General features: G+C 44.0%; 1 protein-coding gene across 1 annotated transcript in view; it reads right to left on the minus strand.

Moving 5' to 3' along the window:
* Nucleotides 1-3,147: 3,147 nt before the first annotated feature.
* XKR6 (XK related 6) overlaps nucleotides 3,148-20,620 on the minus strand; it is a 206,192-nt gene continuing 188,719 nt past the window's right edge. The window contains exon 3 of the mRNA XM_054061314.1: nucleotides 3,148-4,447. Within this exon, the coding sequence (XP_053917289.1) occupies nucleotides 3,483-4,447 (965 nt within the window). The 3' untranslated portion in view covers nucleotides 3,148-3,482. The remainder of the gene's footprint in view (nucleotides 4,448-20,620) is intronic.

Here is a 20,620-nt window from a genome sequence, read left to right on the forward strand (position 1 = left end):
CTCACTGGAAATCTTCCACTAAAACAAGATGCCAGCGGATATCATTCAAAGAAAAGACTAATAGCGGAGGCAGAATTTTTATGTAACTAAGCATAATGAAATAGTCTTAACACACAGTAGATGCACCTGCCTTCATTGTTATCCATACTATGAGCCACGAAGGAGGACTTTGGAGCACGGGTGTGTCAAGCCCTTAGTTAAGCTGGTTTGGCTGTGAGAAATTAGCACTGTATTGAGAGGTAAGGTCACTTCTAGAGTGTTTTGCCCCTCCGCCCCTTAACAGGACAGAGAGGACAGCTGTTGGTGTGGTGGTCTGGAGTAAGAGTCCCGTTCCTGAGGGCAGGCAGGCTGCAGATGCTCATGAGAGGCAACACTGAAGGGTCTCCTCCTCAACGTCTGGTGAGTGTGCCTTGGCTTGTTGACTCATTTCACTGTTCTGGTGCAAAGCAGCAGGATCTGGTTGTTCAGTGGGGCCAGGGAGTGGGATCGCATCTCCGAAACAGTCCTCAAGGTTGACAAGGTTCTCATGGTGCTTTTGAAAATGAGGATGCTATCTCTTGGAGGAGAGGTCTCTGAGGAACAGCAGGGTTGTTTGTTATCCATTCCTTCCTCAATGCTTACGCCAGTGAAATGCAGGTGTGTAGAGGACAAGTCTTCATGGAAGGACCAAGGAACGTCTTTACACAGGCCACAAGTCTCAGGGATCTGGATCAAAATAAATCTATGCTACTACTAAAGATAAGTCAAAAGAAAGTCCTGGGAGGAGAAATGCAGGTCTGTTGCAAGAGGATGGGCACCTCTGTGCTTTTATGACTCAGTAACTGGGGGCAGTAAGTTCACTTCACAAATTACCTCTTTTTATGAAGACAGCATACTGATTAGGGAAGAAACAGGGCAAAATGTTAGTAGGAAATTTGACAAAGGTCTGGTTATGGGACACAGAAAATGGAGAAGGGAAATGAAAGCTTTATACAAATTTATGTCTGTTTATATGTGTATGTATTTATGTGCATGGTAAACATGGGTTTGGGAATTTAGACAGTGGATGACAAGACAAAATCGCTCCCTTTGCATGAAAATGTGACCATCATATTTGTTGCAATAAGAGCTCAGCAACATTTGCCTGAAATAGAGTTTGACTGGGAATTACAGTACCAGTGACAATTTGGCTTCTTAGAAATTTTGCCGTGTGTCTATAGTTTGGCGTGAATTGAGTCCTGCCCTCCTTAAAAGGGACAGACACCAGTTAAATGTTTTAAATGAAACAACTAGAGAAACACCAACATTTTCTCAGAACACTGCAAAGGACCACTGACTGAAAAAAATGTTTCTCTTCAGGTATATTCAGGCGAAGAAAGCATTCAGCTTCTTTTAAACTGTTATATAAAATTGGTAACTAGTTTCTTTTAAGACTATTATAATTAAAAACCCCAACCAATTCCTCAAATTAAAAAAAAAATCATAATCATAATTAAAAATATCCCCCCCATGCTGATCTTCTTTTCAGAACAGGTCAGCATGGGAGTTTCGCACCCTAGACAGTTACAGTATTTCTGGAATAAAAAATTGCAATTGCACACAGAAAATACTACAGCATTGACTTAAAAAGATCTCATGTTGTTGATTTTTTTTCCCCTCGCAAGTAAAGGGACGGTGGGATTGAAAAGATGCCCTGAAACGGGAATATTCCTTTAAAGGAGCAATACTCTTAAAAAGGAAAAGGGTGTTAGATAGAGGCAAACCCGTGATTTAACTCGAAACAAAGAGATTCCAGCACTGAAACAGAATTCGAGCGATGTGAATGTTCAGACACCGAGCGGGTTATTTGGAAATGTCAAGAAAACCACACAGCCCTCAGCAGGTGACCGTCTAGGCTCATCAGAGGCGGCAGCATCTCCTTGCGGTGAGAAGGCTAAGCTAAACCATGATGCTTTCACTATGCTCTGAATTTCCTCTGGTGGTGTTTCTCGCCATGTACTTACAGTAGAGGGTGACACAAGACAGTTTTTATCAGCAGTTCCCCACATGTACCAAGTTGAAAAATTCTCAGCTATATCACAACAACAACATCAACAAAAATACAAAGCACCAAATCATCTCAAGACGTGAGTCAGTTTACAGGTTATTACCGTGTGAAGAAGTTTGTTGGTTGTTTTGTTGTTGTTTGTTTGGTTGTTTTTTTAATCTCAATTTTCATGTTTTGTTTTCCTTTAAACAAAACAAAGCAAAACAAAACAAAAATCAAACCCCCCCCAAACCCCTAAATGGAACGAAGGATGCTTTACAACCACTTTAAGGCTCGCACTGAATGAGACATGACAGGTCTTAACACGAGATTACAAATAATACATGTATGCCTTTCACAGCCTTAAAATGATACAGCAGGTCAAATTATTTTGCCAGTCACTGATCAAGTATTGTGCCTTTAAATTGACTCGCTTTTTGCTACTATGCTGAGTTTTATTATTACTGAAATAGTTATTAGAGATGTGAAAATGTAGTTTAGTATCATGTTTTTGGTATATAATTTCAATGTTTGGCAGATTTCTTCTGCCAAAAAACATCAAGGTGGCAGGCCTTATTCTGGGCTCAGGGGGTTGTTATCTACTCCACTGAAGACAGTGGTGCTTTAGCGTGTGCAATTGTTCGAAACAAGATCAGATACTGTATAACTGTATTCACCTGGTGCAAACCGACCATTACGCACGGCCCATTTGCACGAGGAAAATGGTTACACGGTGGGATCGCATTTATAACACGACTAGGTCAAGGCTCACAGCCTTGGCCAAATGGTGTTATAGATCCATTGGCAAATTGAGTTACAGTCCTGATTTTGTCTTTCAACTGTTGGAAAAATAAAACGCCACTGAGGATGTCTTGGCTTTGCTTTCTTATCTTTAGACATTTTTGGGGTTTTTCTGCTAAATCCAATCAGAGCAATGAGATTTTTTTTCATACGTTTCTCTCTTTTTGTTGTTGTTGTTAATTTTTTTATTTTCTTTTTTTTTAATTTTTTTTTTTTTTATTTTAAGTTTTGTTTTTCAGTTGGGTTTTTTTCCTGGCATATAATCATCAAAGAGTTTTGCATGAGAAAGGTGACAGTACTTAATGAAACTCAGCACCTAAGGGCATAAGGCAGTTGTAGGTTTGTTTGTTTGTTTTTTTTTATTTTTCAATCAGCACCAATCCCATAAATAATGTTCTACACTTGGTGTACGGTATAAAACTGATGTGGAGATGCCTCCTTCTCCACCTGTGAATCCTAGGTGTGGAAGTTGAAATACTGTTTCTTGTGTGTAAAAAACAAAAGAAAAGTTTTTCTTTTTGTTTTTACTTACAAAACATAGAGAATATCTTTTTTTTTTTTTATACATACAGCAACCAGAAAGAAAGCTTATCTGAAGGTTTGTGTTTGTTTCATGATCTGTGTTTACCGTAAACAAAAATAAGGTCCCCTCTTTTACTTTTGCTTTAAGGAGCTTTTAAAGTGAAGATTCATATTGTAGCAACTCATATAAGAGAGGTCCATCTCTATACCTAATACCTACAGCTGTGGGGGTGACATACTGGAGGATGTTGATAGTTCTTCTTAACCTCCTGTCTACAAAATGAGCATCCCATGCAGGGTATCTTTTTCTTGGGATGTCAATTTTAATGAGAGGCCCCTCAGGGGGGTAGGGTCTCCCAGATGGAGTAGATGGTACCATTGCTCTCACCTGGAAAACGGGCAAGCAAGTGTCAGCTGTGAGTTCCTCCTGTTGCTCCGTGACCGCTCTGGTGGGCGTAGCCTGGGCCCCCCGGTACCCAGGGGTTTGGGGTGCCATGGGCTCAACATCGGGGGGCAAAGGAATGCCCCAGAGCAGCTCGGCGCAACAGGAGCTGACAAGGATCTTAGCTCTTGGCCCCATGGGATGCAGCACACCATAATATAACAGCATCAAAGCTATCCCAGCAGCAAAGCTAAGAAAGACACAACACAGTGCTGGCACGGCATATGAGTCAGTAGTGTCAGGATCTCTGTAAAAATACCAAAGGAGCGTCAAGGCAGCGTTCTCCGTCAGGACTACCGTGTAATACGCAAACATTCTGTATCGAGTCCGCCCTTCCTTGACATTAAACCAGCAGAAAATGTACACAATCCCTACCACCATGTTGAAGAGGATCTCCTCCCACTTAGACATGCAGAAATCTGTCCCACCATGGATGATCCAGAAAGCCATGGCACACCAGTGGACCACTACAAAGATCCCAAAGTAGAGCTGGAAGATGGAAGCAAAGAGAGCAAAAGAAATAACTCGGGATGAGATGGTGAAGAGGCGCCAGAAGAGATGGATGAGGGCCCCTCTGTAGCTCATACTCTTCTTGTCGTCCCTAGAGTCCCGAAGAAGCTTGTGATAGGAGGCTAGCACCCAAGCCAGGGACATCAGGGAGGCCACAGAGGACACACCTGCCGGAAGACACACAGATCCACCGAGTTAGACAGGAGGTTTGGTTGAAAACATCATCTGATCACTAAATTATTGCAGGGGGAGGCTCAGTAGCCCAAAGGTTCAACTCACGTCAGGTTGTCCTTACAGTCTAGAGGAGAGAAATACAGAAATGTCAGTGTGGGAATTGGAAATGATGCTGTATTCAGGAGAAGCATGGCATAGCACACTATGTTTATCTTCATGGCTCTGCCGCCCCATCCCAGCTCTTCTCTTCTTACAGGGAACAGCTTCTCTCCCCATCCTGATTAGATCCACATTTCAGAATTTGAAATCCACATTCCATTTAAACACTGCAGACTAAGTATGAAGGTAGAAAGTAGTCTGTCTTGGAGTGCACCATTGCAAGAGTAGGACACCTATATTCCTTGTAACTCCATGGATCTTTCTTATTCTAAAACACTTTCAAACAAGCGACATTCACATTGACATGTACTTGATTCTGCCTTAATCCTTGTTTGCATTCACCTCTGGAAAAAAATAGGCTGCTGGTCAGTTTTTTTGTCACCCTGTAGTCCCGTGCAGATGATACATACAGGGCATGTTACATACAGGGGACGATACATACAGGGGACATTAAGGCTCATCAATATCCTCCAAATGGTCCTGAAACAAAGAATCCAATCCCTCCAGCAACTCCCCTGCCCTGTTTCCAGCATGGACTGAAGATCTTTGTGAGAGGCAGCTTATCTCCAGCCTTGTTTTCTGGACAGATCAGAGATCCAAGTCACAGACATGTCTCATCCTAGTCCTGGTGGGACACCCTAGAGGTACCTTGGATCTGATCCATCCCCCTTCTTTGTCTGGGACTGACGAAGGAGCCATTGCCAGCATGGAGCTCTGCCCAGTGCAGTCAGACTTTGCGGCACTACTCCCACATGTGAGGGCATTGCCTGTGTTGGGGTCACACTCAGTTCCCAGCTCATTCCCTTGTGCCCTGGCATGGGGCAGGCACACCATGATATTCCGAATGGGAGCCTGCCCCATCACAACCAACAATTAAACTATTCATTTGCTCCAATGGATTAAATAGCGCCCTGCCGCACTTCAGGACCTTGGGAAAATACAGTATCATTGATTATTGTGAGGGTAAACTGAATGACTCATTGAGCAAAGCAACACAATAAAAATTAATTAAAACATTCCTAGGAAAAGAGAAGGCCACTGACATCTCATTCTTTGCTCCCACTGCTGCTCACTGGACAACTGCTCTACAGGTGAGGGAGCAGCTGATGGACTAAGATCTATGTTTGAAAAGCTAAATAATTTGGTAGCTAGACTTTAATTGGGCCTTTGCCAAAGATTTATCTGGGAGCATTACCTATAAAATCTAAAAGAAAAATGCTAATGTTTTCAAGCAAAACAAACAATACCCCCCCCCTCCATCCCTCGAAGTCCAGCTCTATTTTTCTTTAACTTCTTTAAGAAAACCCAAGGAACAGCTTGCTGCAGCTGCTCAGGGTTAAAAACCTAAAATGTTTGAAAATTTCTTCTCTTTTTTTTTGTTCTTACTTTTTTCTCTGACCACAAGGACTTGGCTCCCATAGGGATGGAAGGAAGATTCACAAGCTCTTAAGACCTCACTCTAGAGACTTTCATAGAATCATAGAATCGTTATGGTTGGAAAAGACCTCTAAGATCATCAAGTCCAACTGTCAGCCTAACACCACTGTGCCTACTAAACCATGTCCCAAAGTGCCACGTCTACACATTTTTTGAACCCCTCCAGGGATGGGGACTCCACCACTGCGCTGGGCAGCCTCTTGTAATGCTTCACCACTCCTCAGGTAAAGAATTTTTTTCTTATATCCAATCTAAACCTCCCCTGCTACAACTTGAGGCTGCTTCCTCTCGTGCTATCACTTGTTACTTGTGGGAAGAGACCAGCATGCCCCTCACTCTAACCTCCCTTTCAGATGGTCGTAGAGAGCAATAAGGTCTCTTGACAGCCTTCTCTTTGCCAGGCTAAACAACCCCAGTTCCCTCAGCTGCTTCTCATAAGACTTGTTCTCCAGACCCTTCACCAGCTTTGCTGTCCTCTGGATGTGCTCCAGCAGCTCAATTTTTATCTTCTTTGTTTTGAGGAGTCCACTTCACAGTGCGGTGAGGTCAGATTTCCCCTTTTCCAGCCTAGCTATGTCTGGAGGAAAGGTGATGGAAAAGGTGGCCAGGAATAATGGCAGACACCCATCTCTGTCCCTCACTGAAAGTCTCCCAGCCTGCAGGTCCGCTAAAATTATGCCTTTCCACCAGCCTTCAAGTCTCTCTCTGAATACCTTGCCTTTGGGCTCACACGTACATTAGCAGTTCAGACTGAATTTTGAAAAACAACAAACCACAAACCAGAAAGATCAGTGGCCTTATCAATGGCAGAAGCTTTAGGCCACCAGCTTTAAGAAAACCACAAATTCCCTCTAGGTCTAAGTCCTCATTAGCAAAAAACTTGCATATAGGACTCTAATGCACGGAAAATTCTGAAATAACCTAAGCCCCAAACAGATAGAGATCAGATTTATCTTTGACCTACCACATCATAGAATATTTTGGGTTGTAAGGGATCTAAAAGTTCATCCAGTTTCAACCACCCTGACATGGGCAGGGACACCTTCCACTGCATCAGGTTGCTCAAAGCCTTATCCAGCCTGGCCTTTAACACCTCCAGGGACGAGGCATCCATGACTTAACTGGGCAACCTGTGCCAGTGCCTCACCATCCTCACAGGAAAACATTTATTCCTCACGTCTAATCTAAATGTCCCTTCTTTCAGCTTAAAAGTGTTGCCTCTTGTTCTATTCCTGCACTCCCTGGTAAACAACCCCTCCTCAGCTTACCTGTAGGCCCCCTTTAAGTACTGGAAGGCTGCTCTAAAGTCTCCCTGGAGCTTTCTCTTCTCTAGGTTAATCAATCCCAACCCTCTCAGCCTGTTTCATACGGGAGGTGCTCCAGCCCCCCGATCATCTTTGTGGTCTCCTCTGGACTCGCTCTAACTGCTCCATGTCCTTTCTGTGCTGAGGACTCCAGAACTGAAGGCAGGACTCCAGGTGAGGTCTCATGAAAGTGGAGTAGAGGAGAATCACTTTCCTTGCCCTGCTTGTCACATTTCTTTGGGTGCAGCCCAGGATACGGTGGCTTTCAGGGCTGTGTTATATTTTTGGTATACATAATAGTTTTGGAAGTCCGAGTAATGTCACAGTTCTTATGGTAAGTGATGCTATACCTGTAGGTATTGTGCCTGATGCAACATCTTCTAGCTATTCAGTTTAAAAACTTTCCATGATTAACATAAAAAAAAAAAAAGTCATGTATTGTGGTATTTTAGTACTTCTATACTAGAAACTTGTATGGTTTTAGTGATACCTGTATATGGAAACTCAAGCAGCACCAGGCCACGAGAGACAGATGTGTCACACTGGCTTAAAAATGTTTCTGTTGGGTTCATTTATTCTACAATAGAGAGAGGAATAAAATACACGAGAAACAAAAACCTGCTATACCTATGAAGGCTTTTCCCACTGAAACATTTTCAGTGCAGAAACCTACATTAATCACAGCCTTTGCTGTAAATTGGACAGAGCTGGCTGAGGGGTATGTGTGTTGAGTCACTTGTATTGCACAGTACCATGCCTGCTGATAGTCATCTGAACATCTCCTCAAGTCAACAGAGAGAGACAGACACCCCCAGAACGTGATTCACCCTGTCCTAAGATCCATGTGTGGGATAAGGGGTGGGGGGGTTGACTCATCCTGCCAAAGTGTCTTTATCCATCCTTTGACAGGGGAGTGCAGGGACAGTCAGGCAGGATGAGTCCTACACTTACAAAACAGTTTGTTGTCTCCTCATTCGCACTGAGATCTGAGGGGGGATATGAGGTATCTCTAGACATCTTGCCATACTCCTGCTGTTGTTTAAAAATTCACAACTCTGTGCTGAATGCGAATTTTGGCATCCTAGTGACGAGCAGGATGTGGACCTGGGAGTAAGGGGGGCTGTGATCAGTAGGTGCATATCAACGGTAGCCATGGAGCAATATAAAGACTTCTCTGGTATGTCTTACTTTGTTGCAATAGGAATTATTCCCTGGGTATTTCATTCTAGTGGAAGGTGCCCCCTGCGGCGGGGGTGGAAGTTGGAGCTGGATGATCTTTGAGGTCCCTTCCAATACAAACTATTCTATGATTTTATGATACAGACCTAAATGACAAAGCATGCCTTGGCTTTTGTAACTGTGACCATGAGTTCCCATCTCTGCTTGTTACTTCTAGCCTGTGACATCTTCATACATCTTCATAGGCTGTGGGATAAACTGTTTCTTTCTCTTCCACTTTTTCCAAGCCTTATTTCTAAGCAACTAGAGACACCTGTCCAATTATAACTAGAATAAAAACTTCTGGCAACTTGGATCACATGGGAAGTATGTTTATATCTTGATTTTGACTTTTTCACATGGTGACTGATGCACCTTCATCTAGCACGAGTGGATTTCAACTCCCTTACAAGGTTTGTTTATCAAAGGGTTGGGGATGGTTTAAAACTGAAGTCACTTCAACAAGCCCACTCCCACTCCTCCCACTTTGTGCTTAGTCTTGGGAGTGGAAAATACTCAGCATGCACTGCCATACCTCTGTGGGCATTCTCAAGCCAGAAGGACACCAGCTCCCATGGGTCTGGAAGCCCTGGGGTTGCATCCATGGGATCTGTAACCCACCTGCCTGTAACAAGTGAAACTGTCATAGACTGAGGTTATCTTCATACTCTCCACACTGAGCTGTACAACAGCCCTTGAACTCCTCTTATCACCTGATAAAAGCAATGAGTGACTCACAGGCTGTAGTCAGCACCATTGAGGAGTCAAGCCCATGTGTCCTGAATGACACATCGCAAGTATTAGTCCCCCAAATCCCTTTAGTAATGTTCCCTGAAGTCCTTACGATGAGACATCTCCTAACTTACACTCAGTATGGTGAGGGAGAGCTTTATTATGTCCCTACTTGACAAGAGGAAGCACTAAGATTTGAAGGATTTATTCAAGGTTTCATATAAAATCCATGCTAAAGCAGGGAATATATCTCTTTTACATCACAGTGCACCTTGCTTTTCATACAGGATTGAGCTCCTACTATAGAGACTCACCTCGAGGTGTCCATGGGTGAGTGATATCTCTTACTTTACTTGATGGAGAATTAAATCTTACAGCAACCCTCACAGACAGGAATCCAGCAACATTTGAGATGCTATAGGATGTTACAAACCTCCATGTGGCGCTGGCAGATGTGACAAACTCACATACAGAAGACAAGAACATTTTTAAGACAAGAACATTTTTAAGCTGGGAGCTGGAGTGGAAAGGGTACTCAGGTCATCTCAAATGGCACTAGGCAAAAGTCAAGCAAATTGTTTCCTGAGTCATTACAGCTTGTGGAGATAGATGTGTACTGAGGCGGTTGTTTAGACCCTGTCGCTGTATCGTCTATATCTCCACTGAGCATAATGGAAGCTTAGACACCCCCCATCATGTGGAAATGCCTTCATCAAAGATACCTTTGTTTAGATGTCTGAATCTGGAACTGAAATAGTCCATCATATTAAACTGCTTTGATGATGACTTCTTGGCTTAGTAATTCTTTCTCAGGGGGACTTAACACCCTTCAGTGGTAAACAGACATGGCACAAAGACTGAGAAAGCATCTATGTCAAAGGCTAAACTTTCTGAGAAGACTGTTGGACCAAGGAATAGAATCTCTGAGAAAGGGAAACAAGAGTCATTGCTTGGGATCATGAAAACATCATGTTCCCCTCACCACAATAAGGCCCCTCACCACAAGAAGGATGTTGAGGGTCTGGAGCGTGTCCAGAGAAGAGCAACGAAGCTGGTGAGGGGGCTGGAGAACAAGTTTTACGAGGAGCAGCTGAGAGAGCTGGGGTTGTGTAGCCTGGAGAAGAGGAGGCTGAGGAGAGACCTTATTGCTCTCTACAACTACCTGAAAGGAGGTTGTGGAGAGGAGGGAGCTGGCCTCTTCTCCCAAGTGACTGAGGACAGGACAAGAGGGAATGGCCTCAAGCTCTGCCAGGAGACGTTCAGGCTGGACATCAGGAAAAAATTTTTCACAGAAAGGGTCATTGGGCACTGGAACAGGCTGCCCAGGGAGGTGGTTGACTCACCTTCCTTGGAGGTGTTTAAAGGATGGGTGGATGAGGTGCTGAGGGGCATGGTTTAGGAATTGATAGGAATGGTTAGACTCGATGATCCAGTGGGTCCTTTCCAACCTGGTGATTCTATGAGTGGACTAGAGTATAATGCAGGTAGCGATCTGATACTGGAGGAGAGCAGCATGAACCACTCCGAGTTCAAGGGATGCTCCTGGAGCCTTGCTGGGGACAGGTTGATTTTCAGCCTATTTCTGTTTTCATCCTCTAGTTCATATTGATGGCCTAAGAAAAGGCCATCTCAGAAACATAATGAGGGTCATTGAAAAGCCCACTTCCAGAAGAGAGAATCTAAACAATGACCCCCCTTAAATTGCCATTTCTGGAATCATAGAATGGTTTGGTTCAGAAGGAACCTTAAAGATCATCCAGTTCCAACCCGCCCTGCCATGAGCAGGGACACCTTCGGCTGGATCAGGTTGCTCAAAGTCCCATCCAGCCTGGCATTTAACACCTCCAGGGACAGAGCATCTACTGCTTCTCAGGGCAACCTGCGCCAGTGCCTCACAGGAGAATTTTTTTTCCTAATATATAATTTAAATCTCCCCAGGAATAAAAACAGTGCATGGAAAGCCAAAGCCATCCAAGCCTATCTGGCCCATTCATGCTCTGCAGTTACACATCATTTTACAACCAGCCTAATAAAAACTTTGTAGACAAATCATACACACACAAAAGAATATTTAAAATGAACGATGTATCTATTTTTTCCCTTACTCACAGTGTTGTTCAGCTGAGGAGAGTGGATTTTCACTAAGGACATGTACAGTTTCCATCACGAATCCAGCTGCAAGTTATTGGCTGTAAGTAATCTGAACGCACTTAGTGTACCACAGTCCTTAAGTATTTACTATGGTGCCTGCCCCTTTAAACTGTAAAATGATGCCTTAACGGTGCTCTATTTCTTTTTTGACAGTAATTCTCTGAAGATTCTACTAAAACAAAATGGGGAGATACCAACATTCCTCCTGGGTGAGCTGGACAGCAAATACTCAGTGCAACGTGAAACCTTCCATCAGCCCCTGTACAAAAGCAGTGCTTGCTTAATGCCAAGTGCCACATCTCAGTTCCTCCCCGTCATTCGCTAGCTGCTCAGGCCTCTGTGCTGTGAACCCTGTTATTGTGTTTTCCCCTTGGGGTGGCACGTTCCTCCCTGAAGCTCAGTATGAATCTAGAGGCAGGCTTTCATTTTGATGCACACAGAGCAAAAATTCACTGATATACAAAAGAGAACAAGCTGGATTCTGCTTTTGTAACAACATTGCCTGAAAATTGCTCCCCCTTCCTTTGTAGTCTGTTTTTATTTATTTGCACCAGAGTAAAAGGGGTAAGAATTAGACCCCAGTTCTGTTTTCATTTGGTCCTACTGGAGTTTAATGCTTCCCTTTTTCTTTCCTTTCAGAGGTGGGAATTGGTTTTGTCTTCTTTCTTTCATTCTCCCTCTTCATTTTTCACTTTGAACATGGAAAAATACAGATCATTACCTGTATATAAATAATAAAAAGGCTGTACAGACTGCTTTGACCTTCATTTTCCCCATAGGACTTTAGGACACTTCCTCAACCAGTTTCTCCAGCGTGCCACAGTCCATTATGGCAGATCAGCATATGGTGAACATCACTCATAAGTGAACTTATGGTGAACATCACTCATAAGTGTAACCAAGGAATGGCCTGTTCATGTCTATGTGACACCTCTGTACTCCACTCAGAGCAGGAGTGACCAATGGTGAGAAACCAGAGCCTGATATTGGGAAGAGATGTGACTTGAATATTTCTGCTTGTTACACCGGTGTCCTGTCCTTCACTCTTTTCTCATGAAAAATGCTTTAGTTTCATTGGGCAAGCAGTGCGTTTCAAATCCTGAGCACCTGTAGCTTCCTAGCTGTTCAGAGAACTTCTTCCAAGGAACACCACAGCCCAATTCTCCCCAAGATCTGACTCCCACAGGACACAGCCTCACTAGTCTATAAGAAACAGAAAACTGCTGATGATTGTTTCAAAAAGGCAGGTGGCAAAGGTAAGTTACTCATCTAAAGGACCAATCTCCAAGTAGATCTGGACAACAGGAATAGCGTCTTCTACCACAGAATCCCACTGGGTCTTGCTTGCTTTAAGTATCTATACAGGGCAGTCCATGTTCAAGGTAGCACAGGGAGGGCCTTCCACATTAGACCAAAGGAACATCCATGTTCCCAAATGTTTTATTATGAGCACGCAAAAGTCTGTAGCAAGGCAACTTCAGAACAGCTTGCTCACATGGAGAGATGCCCTCCCACCCCTTGCCAGTTAAAGGCTGTCTCACACCCTTAAATGTGAATGCTTCCTAAAACCTTTTCTTTTTGCTCAATTAAGATGTCCTCGGTGACCCTAGAAACGCTGGATCTCTTTTTAGTTCCCCTACAGCCTTTGCTTTGGCACTGCCTTGAAGAACTGAGGTCCACAGGTTCATTCTGGATTCCATTTCAAAAAGACTTGCTTTTTTCCCTTTTCATCCTGCTGCCTTTCAGTTCTCCCCAAAGCCCCCTTTTCTCTACCTCGAGAAGGGATGACTGGCCACATTCGCCTGAACTATGCTCTCATTATCTCGGCTGCTTCTGTCACGTTTTCTCCTATTCATCTCCTCTGTGAACTCAGGAGATGCCGAACTGGCTCAGGCCCTGGGGCCACCCGCTCTTATATCTTCTCCTGGATGCAAGCCAATGACTGATCCTTCTGCAGAAGGCACAAGCACCCTAGGCCAAGCAGAAAAGGGATAATCTGTCCTCTATTTTGGATTGTCTTTAAATACCCTCAGTGAAGTGTCAAATCCCCTGTTGAAAATGTTGGCTATCCCTCACCGCATAAGGACTGGCAAAGCTTCCCCTGGTCTTCCTTGCATCATGTGCCTCAAGGTAATCCCACTCAAGGAGACCTGTCTGAGGCATGGGATGAGTTGCCCTCTGGAGGTGCCTCTCTGTCCCTCCATTGACTCCATCTCGTGTATGCATGATCAAACTGAAAAGAGAAAACTAGTGAAAGTGGGTAAGATGAAAAGTACCATAGATAACAATGGTTTAGTGTCCACCAAATCCTTACAAGAGCTCACAGGGGAGCCCAGAGTCCCAGCAAGGTAAGAAGAGAAGAAAGGCAGCTTGAGAAACCTGTTCCTGGCTCCAAGATCAGCAGAATAGCTGGCATTGACTTCTGCAGAGTAGAAGTTGCTAGATCCAACATAACATGGGCAAATTCAAGTGATGCAACACAACAATTTTATTCCACTGAAGGCCAAGGAAGGGGGTTGGACTAGATGGCCTTAAAGGTTCTTTTCAACCCAAATCATTCTATTATTCTATTAAAACAACCCCCTAAACAATGACAGAAGGGTGCTGTGACCAGTCAGAGGACATATTTAACTTGCATTTCTCTGAACAGCCAGACAAGGTTATTGCCATCCTCAAGAAAGTGGCAGCAGAAAGTCACTATCCCCCTGCTACATCAGTGAGAAGAAGGCTGACTCCGACACACATATATGCACACAGCCCGCACAAGCATCTAAGGTCACTATTTACTTTCTATGATTGCCTTGCCCTGTTCTTAGGATGCTGATAGCAGGTATCCCAGGTTTTACCTATTTATGTAGGCAAAAAGCTGCTGACATCCACTCCAAAGCTTAAACATATCTGGCAGCACTTTCCTGAAGCTGAAATCTCAGTCCTTAAAAACCTCATCTCACTTAGCTAACTGAGATCTTTGATCTTGTATAGTAGCTCGCCACCAAATAACCACTCATAACAGTAGAGAGAAGGGAACCCAGGAATCCAGGCCTTGAGAGACCCTGGGTCACTGTGGTGGCATCTGAAGCAGCAAACGAGAAACAGAGCCAGAACGACTCACCGACCTTGAGCCCAGCTGGCACAGCCTACCATGGCCATACTATTAAGCTCTCACAGTAGTTGTATCAAATCTGCCTTTTGGGAACAGTTCCTGGACTATATGAACCTATTTTCCTCATGCTCTGAAAACTTTGGGAAAGGGTGAGCTGGCCAAAACTGTACCAGAGACCATGTTAACAGAAACACTTGAGTGCCATCACTGTTTGCATTACAGATACAGAGATAAACCATGCACAGTCCTCTGCTTATCACAAACTTGATCATATAATCCCCTTCATCACTTTAAAAATAATGTGAAAGATCTGCAGTTCAACTCATGGAGGTGAAGCCTCTCATATTGCCAGATATTCCAGACTGGGCTTTTGGACAGAGCAAATTAGCTCAGGTGGCTGTTGTGTCGAGCCCAGGTGGCTCTGGGGAGTCAGTCATTGCAGCTAGAGCTTAGGCAAGGCATAATTCAGCAGTGTAGACAGCTTTATGCTAGCAAAATGTTATTTTGGTAGTATAGGTTAATCCTCCTAGAAATCTGGTCTCAGTTATGCTCTCAAAGCTATGCCTGAGGAAAATGACTCAATTACTACAGCTAGATGGGCAAACCTTGCCTTACAGAGAAAACCCCTCCTCTGAAGGTCTTTCCAGCTGGTAGAGTCTTTGACGGAAGTCTACCGGTAGAGTTAAAGGAAAATAACTTCAAAATCATACTTTTCAGGGGCAGTAATGCACAGTAGGTGTCCAAGCCCACTCAGGAACCTGGGCTGAGACTGGTCAATAGTTTCAGTCCTAAAGAATCTGCAGGCAATCATGGAGGAAAGGAAGGACATTCAACAAGACTAATCTTTCCTTTTCAGTCCCTTTTTGGTGTGACATTATTATGACATTATTATCACATGCAGCTATTTATTTTGAAATTATTCCTCCAATTTGAAACTTCCCCTAAATGCTAAGAAAATCTAAAGAAAGGAATTCACTGTCCCCCTCTGACCAAAAGCAAGTTCCACTTCAGTAGATGCTATTTTGTGGGTGTTAATACAAAACAGTTCTTTCCTTCGTGAATTTTGGCCAGTAAATCAGAAATCTCATTAAATTTGCTGCTGGTTTTTGATGTTGGTGTGGGGCTACATTTGACTGTTTCCAACTAGAATAGCTGCTATTACCACTTAAATCGGGGGTTGTGTAGCCTGGTAAACCACCCCCCTGCACTGAGGACTCAGGCTATCTTATGCAAGTGCAAATATCTCTCTAGGAACTTCCCTGGTGCATCCTTCCCCAGTGCATCCTCCAAAAGGTGTGCTGAAACTTATGTGGAGTGTCTCAAGGTTCTTTGAGATGCTCAGCACCAACAGCTATGTGCATCCCTGTTTTCTAAAGCCACACATACAGGAAAGAGAGACAGTTGGTCTGAGCCCGGTCTAAATTTATCCAGGTGCCAATCACCTGGGATAAATCTGCAGTGGAAATACGCTGGGAGAGTGCAGCCAGGGTTTTCTGGGCATAGTTTAGGGTGTTTGGAAATAGAGCACGAGAACTCTTATACATGTCTATTTTTGTCAAAGGTTTAATGAATTGCTGCTCTATTCAGAGTGAGATACCTTCTGCACAGTCATCACTGTAATTACAAGACTTCAGCTAAATTCCTGTTAATCCGAATGCCTTTAATCATTGTGTCAGAATCACACTGAAAAAGAACCCCATCTGAATCCCCAAAAGTCAACAGCCACAGAGAAGAGGATTTGAAGCTCCTTAGGAGACCCCAAAAGATTCCCCTTGCAATGCTCCATCAGTACATCCTGACAACACCTCCAGCAAGAACAGGTTTTAAATCATGCATGTAGAGCCAAATCCCCCTTTGTAGGCAATGTTACAGAAACCTGGTTCAACCAGAAAGTAACACAGCCAGCCAATAAGTGTACAAGTATCTCTACAGACTTCCATTGCTTTTTCTTGGTGCACTCTTTGGTTCTTCTTGTGCTCACTTGCTTTTGACCTCAGTTCAGAAATCAGAGTAGCTTGAGCAGAGCCTTTTATTCACATGGCCATCAGTGTGGCCCAGATGCATCCAAATCCTACCAGGCACCTGAGATGGAAGAAAAATCAACCTAATCTACCTTTATAGTTAATATGGAGAGCTAAGCATCACCATTAGCATGGACCTACTATGGATTTCTAGAGACTAAAGTCACCCAGTTATCACTGTGCTGTTCTTGTAGCCTCGGTTAGATGTGCAGTATTGTGTGGTCGTTGACTGCTGAGATCTAGGTTTTTTCCCTCTGTTTGAAACAGTCCCTCCCAGAGTGACAGGACAAAAACCCTTGAACACATGATTACTTTAGCTGGGAAAAATAAGATGGCACAACCCAAGAAGAGCTACTCTTGAAGGAAAAAAACATACTGCACATTCAACAGCTGGTCCTTTGTGAAGGAAAATTTAGATACAACTTTTAGCGGCCGGTTATTTGCTCAGATTCTTGAGCATATTGAACATCTTAACAGACTCCAGCTCACAATTTACACTCTGCAAAGATCAGAACAAGCCTCACATACTGAGATTATTCAGACCTAATGATATTTGAAATCTACAGCTAGAAACATTTAGAAGAGAAACACACCTTATGATATTACTAAAATGAACTGAAAAGCAGAAAACCCCATTTGCTAAGGAAAATAACACATAGCTTGATTTAGAATAAAATCTCTTCCCACCCATTTCTGTGTTCTGACTGGGGGTAGTTGGAACCACAACTCCACAAACATATGCAATATATTTGCATTTTTGCACTGTATGTTTGATATTTGATACAGCCACTTTATCCTGGCACTCTAGTTTAAGTCAGATGAGAACCACAGTCATTGAGAAGAATTTAAAACTGCCTAGCACAAGTTGAAAGGATGTTGTAATCATGCGGATGGGACTAAAATACTCTGAAAAATAAGAGACCACATCAACACTGGAAAGGAAAGCCCTAGGAGTTCTGCTGTTTGCTTCTAGAGATAACCCTGAGAATCTCTTTACCCTTACACAGGTCTGGGGCAGCGTTTGAACCTGGGACCCTGTGCCGAGAGATAAGCAACTAAGCAAAGCCTAATTCTGTTGACTGCTATATCTATGTCACTATTCTATCTCAGCCTTTAAAACACAATGGCCCAATCCAGACTGCTTTTTGGGCATCATCCTTGGCGTGTGCTAACACTTGAGCCCAGCCTGGAAATTGTTTGGGTCTGTGCTAGCTGTCGTGGACTAAAACTATGCCAAGGATTGTGATGGTAACTGAACCACGTAGATGACCCAGATCGGGTGGCTGTGCTCATGTTCTGATGTGTTTCAGTTTATTAGCACAGATGAAACCCAACAGACTCATCACCAGATTGAGGAAGCAACATCTTCTGCCAGGGCTTAGTGAAGGAACTTCCTGTTATAAATACAGCTCCCACTGCCAATTCCTTGGAGATGAGGAAACATCAGGGCATTGTTTCAAACAGTCTGTGACAATACCAAACATGGATCCTGCAAACTGCCTCTGGTTAATGGTTTGGCCTGGACACAGAAAGTTTGTAGGCCAATAAATAAACCCAGCTCTGGAAATGCTTTTGACCTGATGAGGAAGAGGAAGGAAACCAAACTTTGTTCAAACTCACTGGCCGAGGGAAGACGTCTTCATTCAGTGTGTTTTGAGGAGATGTGTCAGCAGTGCACGCTTTGCTAACCTTATGGTTTATAAATCTGTTATTGTGTAGGGGTCATTGGTGTAATTATCTTAGCATGATTTCAGGTGAGGGGACTGGTCACCTGAAAAGAAGCAGCATCTCAACACTTCTGAAGAGTACACAAGGCTGGCATCATTAGAGCGAGTACGGCAGAGCACTTCTGTGAGTGACAAAGTGACAAAACCAGATGTGGTACAGCTGGTGCTGTATTGCAGTGGGGTAACTGAAGTCACCAGAGAGACTGACTTCCAAAGATTACAGCAGGAACCCGTTTCTTCCTCTGCTTCACATGCTTTGTACACTCTGCAAAGGTCTAAGCGATGTGTAGTAGGCCAGAATGCAACGACATGCCAGCAACCACCAGTTAAGTCATGCTTAGGTTGACTTATCTCTCTCCTGGTTCTTTTTGCCTCCTCAGAAGTTCACGCGTATGCAAGATGAAGTTGAGACTGGCTCTCCAACAGGTTAATGAACATCACCTTTCTCCAGGGCAGGCTGAGATGAAACCACATGTCCATTCCCCTACTGCAAACATCTGTTTGCACCTTTGGGTATACAAGATATGGGATCCTGTGACAGGGAAATGACCGTGCCTGGTGGACATCCTCCATCAGTGAGCATCCATGCAAAGACATGAATGTACTGAGGACGCTGAGAGCATGAGGTTGGTCAAATGCCACTTAGGACAAAAGTCATTTCAGGAGATTTCCACTGACTCAGTAAATCTGCTGCACTCCTATCCTCTTGACTGTCACCCCAAGCTAATCATCTAAAACAACTGATAGTTCCTGAAACAAGAAAGTTCTTTCCTCAAGACTCAGCAATTTTGCACCAACCTGAACCACTCCATCTACATCAGGGTTAGAAACACAGAGAATTCCCTGATCAGCACCTGCCCTTCATCTTTCCCAGTTTTTTTTCACAAACCTCAGCGGCTACCTACTCTCTGTTTATCCAGAATTTGCATGCTTTCATGAATGGCTGATGTGAACACCAGGGCTGCGCACTAGAGCAACCTAAAGACGAAAACAATTGAAGTCTCATGTATTTTACTAGCCAACCACATAGCAGTGTGCAGCCACCTCTACCTATGCTCTAATCATGAATCTGCTGTGAGAAGTATGTCTCCAAGAAAGTCTGCATCATAAAATTACCTGAAAAAAAAAAAAAAAAGCCTTAATTTCCTGCCTGGAATCTGGCATGAACTTGCTCCCCTGGAGCCTTCAGCCTAGAAACCTTAGGCTACTCAAACCTCTCCATCTGTGCCTCAGTTTCCCAGCTGGCCTACAACTCCTAGGAACAGCATGGGCTAATGTTTGTGCAGTGCTCTGATGATGTAACCCCCTCCCAATGACTACCATGGTTCTACAAAGCCTAAAATTGGCAGCACTGGCTATCTGCCAGTGCTGTCCCATGAATAGTGACTCATCTTTATTGGCTATGGCATGCCATATGCATGATGGTGGCACGTGATATGAACAGAAGGGTTTTTATCAGCACTCCAAAGTAACAGAGTGAGTGCTACAACAAGGTGGTGGACGGAGAAGCTGCAGGTGGGGATGGGCTAAGGGATGACGTCTCTCTTTGGGCTTGCTCCAAAGCCCATTAGAAAACAAAAAAAGGAAGCTGTCACTGGCTTCAAAGGCTCTTGGACCTGGTCCTTCCCCACTGCGCTGGGACAATATGGCTGATGATGGGGCAAGCTTTCCCCATGCTGCTCAGTGCCAGCATGCCTCAGGCTTGGCCTGCTCTCAGCATGCCAGAGCAAGACATCCTCAGTGCCCACTGCCAACTGTGGAGATGGCTTTTTGCTGCTGCTGGGAATTGGCCTGACACCAGCAACTTACTTCAAGCAGGGCACCAAATTGCTATCTGTCATCCGGCTTTGGTGAGAAGGAGGGGACAGCAGGAACAGAGCCATATGCCCCAGTCTGGCAAAGCATTTGAGTCATATGAGTGGCCTCCCAGGAGAGCTGCTTATGTGTTTGGAGCTACCTGGGCATTCTGTGAGGTGCCTCCTTGGTCTGCTGATGAATATTTAAAGGGAAACTGTGGCTGAATCAGGATGAACTTTCAACATAGATTTCTGGTTCCTCCCTGCCAAGCCCCTTCAGCAAGCACACAACTGTTACGGTCCCTTGGCCACATGGCAACTGCTTTTCTACTCACACTTCTTCTACCACAGGGAACCAGGGCTGGGTGATACATGTTTCCCATTTCTTTCACTCTCCAAGGAATGTTGAGAGAGAGAGAGAGAGAGAGAGAGAGGGAGAGAGAATATGTCTTCAAAACCATAGGGAAAATCTTAGCATTTTTTTTCCTTATGATTTGTCTCACAGCCCAAGTCAAAGC

This window comes from Cuculus canorus, chromosome 3, assembly GCF_017976375.1.
Source record: "Cuculus canorus isolate bCucCan1 chromosome 3, bCucCan1.pri, whole genome shotgun sequence".
Lineage (NCBI taxonomy): Eukaryota > Metazoa > Chordata > Aves > Cuculiformes > Cuculidae > Cuculus > Cuculus canorus.